This window comes from Asparagus officinalis, chromosome 1 (genome assembly GCF_001876935.1).
Source record: "Asparagus officinalis chromosome 1, Aspof.V1, whole genome shotgun sequence".
Classification (NCBI taxonomy): Eukaryota; Viridiplantae; Streptophyta; class Magnoliopsida; order Asparagales; family Asparagaceae; genus Asparagus; species Asparagus officinalis.
This window is the reverse complement of record NC_033794.1, coordinates 130741910-130753559: the sequence shown is the minus strand read 5'-3', so window position 1 is coordinate 130753559 and position 11650 is coordinate 130741910. Positions and strand designations below refer to the sequence as shown.

The 11650-nt window shown below is 38.5% G+C and overlaps 1 protein-coding gene across 1 annotated transcript; it reads right to left on the bottom strand.

The window, feature by feature from the left end:
• On the bottom strand, positions 218–11129 carry LOC109841905 (AIG2-like protein D; the record flags this gene model as incomplete). Its single annotated transcript, XM_020410831.1, has 5 exons — positions 218–577; positions 8427–8510; positions 9228–9320; positions 9777–9849; positions 11056–11129. Coding segments are annotated over 5 exons (456 nt in total), but the record flags the coding sequence as incomplete, so codon positions are not given.

Here is an 11650-nt window from a genome sequence, read left to right as displayed (position 1 = left end):
ACTCGGCCCTTGTAAGGCCCACATCTGGCCACCATTCAAAGTGAACCACACATACGCATCTTATATCTATCATGAACGTAATCAGCCTGCAGATTTGGTTGGAGATTATTTATTCAATCGACGTTCACACATATTACATGTATAGATATCTGTAGTTTTCCAGGATATAAAAAGGCACGTGTTCGTAAACCTGATACATATGGTGAGCGTGAAGATATGGGATTTAAGTCTGAATGAATTTTAAAGGCATGCATGCGCGTAATTAACTTTTCATACGCATGGCAAGTTAACATCGAGCTTCTTCTGTTAATTTGTCGTAGCAGCTGGCATTATTTCATCTATAGTTCTCTATCAAAAACCAATAGAAACATCTAATAATTAAGAACAGCCATTTTCAAGGCTCGTGAACAGCAGCAGTAGGGGTTTTATATGCTGATCGATACCCTCAGTCTTGTGATTTTGGTGGCTCCATCTCCGTAAACACTCGTACTCTCGATGTTGATTCTGATCGTTCAGTCTCCTCCAAGAATGACTGTGTCATTGCAAGAAATTCCTTCATGTGCAGCCTCTTCCACTCCTGTTAACGTTTGTACAGGAACTAAGTCAGATTCTCCTCGAGCGAGGAAATGACAAAAGAAGAAGAAGAAGAAGAGCCAAAACGTCAGAAAACAACGGAAATAGGCACAATAGACAGCTTCCTATTACAGGAATTTCCATCGAGGCGGGTTTTAATCGGATAATTCGTCTTTTGCCAAGAAGTTGCACTTGACTTCATTCAGAACCTAGTCCCAAGTTGAATAAGAGAGATAAATGGTAACTTCCTCTGACCTAGTCCAATGTTGAATAAGAGAGAGAGACGGTAACTTTCTCTGTATATCCTCCAAAAAAATACTCCTAATCTCTTCCTATATTTTGCAAAAAGAAAAGAAAATCTTGTTGAGCTCTTTCAATGAGTTACTACGCGCTGCAAGGAGTTGTCAAACACCACCATCACACCTGGTATATCTTAAAAGAAGTAAGGCAGGACTCCTTACTCCTCCCTACGTTACGCAAAAAGAAAACCAGAGGCTCTTGAGCTCTTTCAATGAGTTACTAGAAACACTATGCAAGGGGCTAACCACGGTCTCAAAATCAACCAATCTGTGCTAATCTCTAGGAGCACACCTTGTTGGCGCCTGTGGTTAAATCTGAAATAATACAGATATAAAACAATAAAAACTGAACAGAAAATTGAAGTACAGTAATTTAATATTTTCCAACTCAGCTGCTGTGCGTTTGTAAAACGCTGTAAGTACAGTAATTTAATATTTTCCAACTCAGCTGCTGTGCGTTTGTAAAACGCTGTGCTTAAAGCATTATTTGGCCTACTCCGGTGCAAGGATCCCAAGGCCAAATTGCTTCCAGGAACAGCAGACCAGTACTCTGGTGTGCACCAACCCAGTACTGTTAAGATCTCCTCGATCTATCAGGCAAAGATCTCCTCGATCTATCAGGCAAAGATCTCCTCGATCTATCAGGCAAAAGATCTCCTCGATCTCCTCAGGCAAAGATCTCCTCGATCTATAAGACCTTCTCGGTCTATGCACTGTTCTTACTAGCACTAGCTATTCTACAATATATATCTGTATATATTGATTGTTATTTTTGGAATGAATTTTCCTTAAGGATTTGAGGTCTATTTATAGCGTTTAGAAAAAATATTATGCACAATAAAATAATATTATTTTACTATGCATTGAGGGACCCACGTCCTAATTTTTCAACGAAAATTAGGCAGGACGGTGGTGTTTGATCACGTTTTCTTCTCTTTTGTTTCCTTTCAAAAAACGTTTCATTTGATTTTAATCATGTGGGACCCACCTTTTTGTTTTTTTTTTCTTTTTCTTTCAAAGAAGACGGCAGCATCCATTTTAGATTAAAAAAATTTATCAACAATCCCCCACAAATTTTTTAAACTAGTGTCGTGTAACGGTGCCATTGTTTCAATCGTTGTGCATAAGGTAGATGTCACAAGGACTTGAATCCCCTTTAGACCAACTGAATAAAAGATAGGTGCATGGTGTCGTAAAGACTTGAACCAGCACATGTCTAAAAATCCAGCGATCACACAAGATCAAACTTATCTGTGGTAGTTTTTACTTGGAACCACACTTGTTTTTGCCTTTGCCTTTGCCTTTGCCTTTGCACATTTATGACCCTGTGCATGTCCTGGTTTTTGCTAGGGCTCTAGGTATCTTTTCACAAGACACCATAGGAGACGGCCAAATCTCCACCCATGCATAGGTGAGTTCTTTAGGCATGTTTCCTATCAAACATCCCGCATCCGAAATGCTTTGAACTCATTAAGGCTTAAGAGCCACCCTTTCTCATGATAGGATTCTAGGTGAGTCCTTTAGGTGTGTTTCCTATCTAACACCCCGCATCCGAAATGCTTTAGACTCATTAAGGCTTAACAACCATCCCCTTTACATGATAGGATTCTAGGTTCAAAGTTTTACTCGGGTAGTTCAGCCAGGTAAGGATAGTATTAGAGGTTGATCAAAGATCAATTAAGTACCTCGTTCCTTGCGGAGCGCGTTACACAACCCCCAAACCTTGCCTTAGACACTGACTAATCTAAGAAAACTTAAACTCTTTCACTTATAAATCTTACTTGACTTTTGAACCATTTGTCTTGTCATTAGTAGCAAGAAAACTTAAACTCTTTCACTTATAAATCTTACTTGACTTTTGAACCATTTGTCTTGTCATTAGTAGCATAAGCTTTGAACTAATAACTAGATACTTGACTTTTGAACCATTTGTCTTGTCATTAGTAGCATAAGCTTTGAACTAATAACTAGATGTAAATGATAAATATTTGTAAGACTCACCAAACTTTACAAATCTTACTTAATTTTTGAACCGACTATTTTATTATTAGTAGCATAAGTTTTGAACTAATAACTTAATAAACATGGTAAGTATTTGTAAGACTTACAAAACTTTAAGACCCATTCCAACAGACGTCCTTTCAACTATGTCCTTTTTCAGACCCTTAGTCAAAGGATCAGCCACATTCTCTGAAGATCGAACGTCAATCACAGAGATGACTCCTTGACAAATGAGCTCTCTCAAATAGCCATGCTTCAGACGAATGGTCTGCTTCTTTCCATTGAACATTGAGTTTGCTGCCACAGCACTCGCCGCTTGATTATCACAATAGATAGTAATTGCACCTTGTAATTCCGTCAATGGAAGGTCTCGGAGAATACAACTGAGCCACTCGGCTTCATCTCCTGCAACACAGAGTGCGAAGAATTCAGATTCCATCGATGACTGTGCAATCATGGTCTGCTTCTTAGACTTCCATGAGACGGCAGCTCCACTCATGGTGAAGACAAATCCTCCAGTAGATCTGCACTCATCTGGTTCTGAGCACCAGCTCGCATCTGAATAGCCTTCGATTACACCTGGATATCCAGTGTAGAATAGACCCAGACATGTAGTTCATTTCAAGTATCTCATCAATCTCTGGACAGCATCCCAATGAAGCTTTCCAGGATTACTTGTGAACCTACTAAGCATTCCTACAGCGAATGCTATATCTGGCCTTGTGCAGCTCATCACGTACATAAGACTCCCAATGATCTTTGAGTACCTCAGCTGCTCTACTGGTCTTCCAGTGTTCGGTCGAAGCTTCTTGTTATTATCATATGGCACTGACAGTTCTGACAGGTCGTAGTAGTCATACTTCCTTAGCATGCTCTCGACATAATGAGATTAGGACAATCTAATACCCTCTTTAGAGTATATGATTTTGATTCCGAGAATCACGTTCGCAGTTCCAAGGTCCTTCATGCTGAACTGTGCCGATAGAGTATATGATTTTGATTCCGAGAATCACGTTCGCAGTTCCAAGGTCCTTCATGCTGAACTGTGCCGAGAGAAATTTCTTGGTAGATGTTACTATCTCCAAATCACTCCCGATGATGAGCATATCATCCACATAGAGGAAGATGACCACCACCTTTCCTTCAGCGACCTTGATATATAGGCACTTGTCAGATTCACTGACTTGATACCCATTGTTGCGAACAACCCCATCGAACTTCTCATGCCAGAGTTTTGGTGCCTGCTTAAGTCCATATAATGACTTAATAAGTTTACAAACCTTACCAGCTGGAGCATCAAGTCCTTCTGGTTTTTTCATGTAAATCTCTTCTGTGAGATCTCCATTGAGAAAGACAGTCTTCACATCCATCTAATGTATGATGAACCTTTTAATCGCCGCCCATGCGATAAGCACTCTGATGGTAGTGATCCTGTAAACTGGTGCATAAATATAAAAGAAGTCTATACCTTCTTTCTGAGAGAATCCTTTTGCCACCAGCCTTGCTTTGTACTTTTCAATAGTACCATCAGGACAGAGCTTCTTCTTGAAGATCCATTTGCAACTGATAGGCCTTGCACCTTCAGGTACGTCCACCAGCTTCCAAGTGTGATTTTGGATCAATGAATCCATCTTATCATCTATAGCTTCTTTCCACAGAAGAACGTCTGTTGACTTCATTGCTTCTTGAAAAGTCTGTGGATCTCCTTCCACATTATAGGTGATGAAGTCATCTCCAAAATCTTTCTGTCTTCTGACGCGCTTGGAAGATGGTTCGATAACTCCTTCATCATTGACTGGCTCCTCTTGTGCATCTGATGTACTAGCATTCTCTGCTACATTTGTTAAACTTATCCTCAAAGAATTCTGCATCCCGAGCTTCAATGATGGAGTTGGTTCCAAAGTCCAGGAACCTGCACGCATTGCTATCTCCAGCAAAGCCAAGAAATACACATTTGTTCTCCTTTGGTACGAGCTTAGGCCTTCTGATATCTGGTATTCGAACGTATGCGAGACACCCCCACACTTTGAGATTATCCAAAGAATCTAGATATCCCAACCATAACTGATGAGGAGTATTATCAGTTTTGGAGTAGGGTACTCTGTTCAGAATCCAGTTTGCCATTAGTAAAGCCTCTCCCCAATAGCAGGTAGGTAGACCAGATGTGATCAGCATCGAATTCACCATCTCGGTCAATGTGCGATTCTTCCTTTCTGCAATTCCATTGGATTGGGGAGAATACGGAGCAGTAGTTTCTGCAATGATTCCATGCTCCTTAAAATATGCTTTCGATTCCTTGGATCGGTATTCTCCTCCTCTGTCGCTCCTGAGTCTTTTCATCTGCAGTCCAAGCTGCTTCTCCACTCGAGTCCGAAACTCGACAAATTTGCTGAAAGCTTCATCTTTAGATTTCAGCAGGTAAACGTGGCAGAAGCGAGAATGGTCGTCGATGAAGGTGATGAAGTACTTCTTGCCGTCACGAGTGACGAAGCTCTTGAAGTCACAAGTATCTGAATGAATCAGATCCAACAGTTTGGTGCTCCTCGTGACGCTTAAAAATAGCTTCCTTGTCAGCTTTGCTTGCGCGCAAACTTCACACTTCTCATGTTTGTTACCCCCACATTTTGGAAGTAATCCTAACTTCTCCATGCTGGATAGCTTTCTATAATTTACATGTCCCAGTCTATTGTGCCATAACACAGAGGAGTAAGCAGAAGAGGATACTTCATTTACAACGGGGTTGGGTGCACTCGTACTGATTTTATACATGCCATCAGTACGATATGCATTGCCAAAATACATTTTCTTGAAGGATAATACAGCATTTCCTCCTTGAAAATCCAGCCTCATGCCTGCATCACACAGCATGCTTCCAGAGACTAAGTTTTTGGTAATTGAGGGAACGTGTTTCACATCCTTCAATATGAGAGTCTTTCCCGAAGAAAGAGTCAGCACCACAGTCCCAGTTCCAAGAACCGGAACCACAGAATGATCAGCCATTGATACGTTCTCTTTGGTAGCAACATAAGAAGAGAACATATCTCTATTGGAGCATACATGACAAGTAGCACCCGTATCTAACCACCAACTAGAGATGTTGCTTGGAGTTGTTACCTGGAGAAGCATAGCCACACAATCATCAACTTGATTGACATTGTGTGTTGTTTCCTTCTTTGGTGCTTTGCAGTCTTTGGAAAAATGTCATTGCTTCCCACAGTTGAAGCATTTGCCGCTCCTCTTGAACTCCTTCTTCTGAACGTTCAGGTTCTTCGGGTTCTGGTTCTTCTTTCTGTTGAAAGACTTCTTTTTCTTGAAAGATGAATTATTACCCTTTTCAGAGTTAGCAGCCACCATATTAGCAGACGCCTTCTGCTTAGCAATGAGCTCAGTCTTCGTGCGAGTCTGAGTCTCGTCCTCGATCCGAATGAACCTCTTCAAATCAGACAGAGTCACCTGTCTTTTCCTTCTTCGAATATCAGTGGAGAATGATATCCAAGATGGAGGAAGCTTGTTGACAATTGCACCAGAAATAAAGGTGTGACAAAGACTGATCTTTTCATCCTTCAGCTTCATAACAAGCTTTTCAAGCTCTTTGACTTGAGGCAAAACATCAGTATCATCTTCGAACTTCAAGTCCAGAAATTTATCAATGAGGTGAGATTTGGACAGCTTCTCCTCATCCTTGTACTGGTCCTCTAGAGCATTCCAGATTTCCTTTACAGAGGGCTTGTTGGTGTAAGCATCTGCCAGATGATCGGCCAGGCAGTTAAGAAGATAACTCCTGCAGAAGTGATCATCTCTAGCCCAAGAGGCTTCAATTTCAGAGTCTTCTTCAGAGTCAGGTTTCTCCTCAGAAACCACATAGTAGATTTTCAGGAGTTGCATCCCGAAGATCACTTTTCGACGCCATGCGTTGAAGTTAGAACCGTCAAAATTCTCTAACTTAAGACAGTCCACTCCAAGAGTCCTCGCAGGATCCATGGTAGATCAAAATAATGCTTTAAGATTGTTGGCGCCTGTGGTTAAATCTGGAATAATACAGATATAAAACAGTAAAAATTGAACAGAAAATTGAAGTACAGTAATTTAATATTTTCCAACTCAGCTGCTGTGCGTTTGTAAAACGCTGTGCTTAAAGCATTATTTGGCCTACTCCGGTGCAAGGATCCCAAGGCCAAATTGCTTCCAGGAACAGCAGACCAGTACTCTGGTGTGCACCAACCCAGTACTGTCAAGATCTCCTCGATCTGTAGGGCAAAGATCTCCTCGATCTATCAGGTAAAGATCTTCTCGATCTATCAGGCAAAAGATCTCCTCAATCTCCTCAGGCAAAGATCTCCTCGATCTATAAGACCTTCTCGGTCTATGCACTGTTCCTACTAGCACTAGCTATTCTACAATATATATCTGTATATATTGATTGTTGTTTTTGGAATGAATTTTCCTTAAGGATTTGAGGTCTATTTATAGCGTTTAGGAAAAATACTATGCACAATAAAATAATATTATTTTACTATGCATTGAGGGACCAACGTCCTAATTTTTCAACGAAAATTAGGCAGAACGGTGGTGTTTGATCACGTTTTCTTCTCTTTTGTTTCCTTTCAAAAAACGTTTCATTTGATTTTAATCATGTGGGACCCACCTTTTTGTTTTTTTTCTTTTTCTTTCAAAGAAGACGGCATCATCCATTTTAGATTAAAAAATTATCAACAATCCCCCATAAATTTTTTAAACTAGTGTTGTGTAACGGTGTCATTGTTTCAATCATTAGGCTGTTGGAGAGTGTCGAAGATGTGATTTTACTTCAATAATATTTTAATGTTGCTAGTGTGTGATTTTACTGAACTGGAACCCTGACAGTGCAAGGATGCAAACAAATCATGAGTCATTTGGGTTTCTCGCAAAGACCCAACCAGATCTCATTCTGCATTTACCTCCGGCCTCATCTCACGAGCGTTCCCTCTGCTCCAGCGGTTCCCTCTGCTCCAGCACTCATCCTCAACCAGATCTGATCATGGTTTGTTTTCTACATGTTCTCCAGTTTTGATTTGAACCACCTTTCCGAAATTCCCGGTTTCAGCATTTGTAAAATTACTATTTCCTAATTCTCCCGAACTCTGATTTCATTTCTAATGGTGTGCTGCTGCAAAAAATATTTGATCCGTTTCATGACGAGCAAGAAAGAAATTATTCGGCGCCAATAAGAAAATAACAATTTAAATCAAGATGCCTGGACACCAGGTAGTTATTATCTGTGAGTTTCATTATTAAATGCTTGAAAAGAACAGTATATCCATTTTGCTGAGTCTACTCGATCCAAAGATTCACTATTCGCACTATAGTATTACTGTAGTAATAGTACTGTAGCACAAACATAACACTGTAGCGTTTAAAAATTGCTGTATCCTTTTGCAAAAAAATACTATAGCATTTTAAAAAAGAATTAATGTAGCGGAAAAAAAGGGGCCGTGTTTTGCACGGGGTGCACACTAGTATAAGGGAAAGTACAAATACGGACAAGAAAATTATCTATGCAGACACAGTACTCACCTCAAAATCCCACTCGCCATACAGGTCAGGATCATCTTTATCTGCCCAAATATATGCATATGCTTGTAGTTCCTCTGAAGTATCCTGCAATGTTCAATTTTCCTTCTTTTATAGTGATTGCATGAAGATCAAATGAATTATATTTCTTTTTTCTGAATTAGCTATAGAAACATTTGATTAGCTGAAGAGTCAATATTTCAATAAAACAACACGTGTATGATTTCGGTGAAAAAACTGAGATGCCTCTTTTATTAACAATTCAGAGGCGGCGATAGCCGCTCCTGTAATGCTTAAAATACTAAATGCACGACAATCTATAATAAACCATAATTTTTTTAGCTCTTCTTTTTTTGTGTCATAAGTATGGTTGGTGTTAGTAGCAGGTCTATTTATCTAGTATCTGCTTCCAAATAATAGTTAAAAATTAGTGTTAAATGTAGAAAGATCGAATAACCCGTAATACAGTTAAATGTTTGGAAAAAACTCCTTGTTCATGATAGCAGTACAAAGCATTTCAGAAATCATTCTAGGAAACAATTTCCTTGTCTCAAAATTGCTAGTTTTAAAAGGACCGATAAAAGAAGCAATTTTTAGCATCAAGTTAGTGATGTTGCGTGACAAATCCAATACTGGTAGTAAATAGCTCTATTACTTATTAGCAAGAAAATTAGATCTTTTGTACTCTCATGCATTTTAATACAGTGACAAACGATACTAATTCAGTAGTTGGGTAATTTACTACTAATAGTACAGAAACATAAGTGCATAAGTCAGTAATAATAGTAATCTCTATATTCTTACAATCAAAGAGATCTCAACAGTTTCTCTCTTATATTCCACATCTTCAAATGCATCAAGGGCATCTAACTCAAGATCTGTAATTCCCTGGAGAACCTGTAGAAGGAAGGTACCAAGAAATAAATATACACAAAAAACAGAAGAACTACAAATAAATAAACTAAAACAGAATCGGGAAGTTTGAGCACTAAATTCAATTTTGCACCACTAACATGGTTTGTTGTTGCAAAATAATAAAAAGGCTAGAAGACCAAAAACAAGAAAACCCTCTCATTCTCACTTACTTATCATCTCTTCCCTATATAATCTGTGATGAAGTTGTACCTAGCGTGTTGACTTGCAAATTACACGATCATCAACAACACACTGATTACAATGGTAGTAGAATGTATGTATGAAAAGAATGATGTATAACCACTGTGTGCATACAAGATTCATGCTTGATAGCACTAAAATTTCTACGGAATAGAATCATTCTTCAAAGTTTTATGGTCCAATTTGCAGCGTGATAATCACATTTTGAAGAAAAGATTTGAATGCTTCATGACAAACCTTTCCTGAAACCTCCTTGCTTTCAACAGGTAGAATTGCTGGATAAAGGCGTCCCTTTATACTAAACCTGTGGCTGAAAGATATCAGTCGATGTGTCAATAGGACATCCTGAAACATGCCTTACTAAAGCGAAATACTTCATTATGTATGTTTAATAAATAGTCATTTTAATTTTAAAAACAAAAAAAGAAAGGAAGAATGAAAACCTTCAAACACAAATTTATACCAGAATCAAAATTGACTAATCATAATCAGTAGTTAAAATTAGAGATGACAAAAATAGGTGAAAAAGTGCTCTATCTGCCAAAAAAGTCCGTCCAAGTTCATATTTGTTTTAATTCTTTGTTTTATCTGATGTCCATAGGACTTGAAAGAAAGGAGATGAGGAGATCTTATTACAGGACTTGGGCATTCTAGTTTTTTTTTTTAATTCAAATCTTGCTCAATGATATCTTTACTCAGAGTCCAGGTAATTTGAATTTTAACTTATTTGTTCAAAAGCAGTAATGATCAATTCCCATGAGCTATCTGGACAGTGGATTAGCTGGAAAGTGGTCAGGTCAGTCTTTAACTTGCTTCATGATGATTGCATCAATCCACCAAATGAGTGAAGAAAGGTGGACAAAATGGATGGTAGATAATTCTTCTGGATTGGGATCCTCTACTCATCAACAGTGCCTTCTAACATTTGCTAATGCATCTTCACCTTTCATTTTGTGGATAAGCACAAAATGAAAGATGGTCCCACAAAAATGAAAGGTGAAGATGCATTAGCAAATATTAGGAGGCACTGTTGATGAGTAGAGGATCCCAATCCAATTCTTCTAGCTTCTGGAAAAGGACGACGTAGAAGAGTGAGAGTACTAAACGTGGCATTAGATTTTATTTTGTTGATGATGGGAATTATAAGGATTATGTTGGATTTTATTGATTAGGGATACCATCTTAACTACTGACAATTCATATTTATTTAGGATTGCAATTGTTGAAGAAGAGGGATAAAAAAAGTTAGATTTTTTGAGGGAATTGACATGCTTCAGGTTCCTACTAATGCATAGTTTGTATTTTTCTTAGTTCATACTGTTTAGACTTTTGCATCAGGAGTATGTGATTGTAATGGTTTATGTTGTTGCTTCTACATAAATCTTCAAAGAGGGTAAGATTTTGTTTTTCTCTCGAATAAAAACAAGGGTTTTCTTTTATTTTAAGCCAATATTCATTTACCATGAATTATTTTTATACCCACATACTTGTAAAATCATTCACACCCCGAAAGTACCTTAGCTGATTAACTTTTATACTCGAAATCTGTGTCAATCTGCTATAACTCGACCAAAGCTGCTCCAATATTTGTTAATCTGCTACAACAAAGGGGTCAAATATCGAATCCGGTTCTGAACATAAGAGTTAGTTGCAAATAGACCCCCAGTTGTACCCCACTTTCGAACTTATTACTCCGTAGTTTGATTTTGGCAGATAAACCCCCAGATAATAAATTTTTTTGACTTTTTTTTTTACTCTCAGATAGACCCACTAATTTCACCGATGGTAATATCACCTAAAACTTCACACGATATAAAATAGTAAAAATAATTCATCTCAAACAGGTAGTAATAAGTTCTAAAGCGCGATAACCCTAAACATAAAAATAATTTAGGGTAAGATAACGCATTAACAAAACCCTAACGATAAATCAAATGCAAGTTGCCCTAACCGATTAACATAAATTAAGTAAATGCATGATAAAGTCAAGAATTAGGTCATCGGATAAAAAGCTAATTGGGATATCGAAATCTGATGAAATCGGTAGAGAGAGAGAGAGAGCGAGAGAGGTTACTGGTTGCTGAGGATGGCGGGAGAGGAGGCGGGAACGC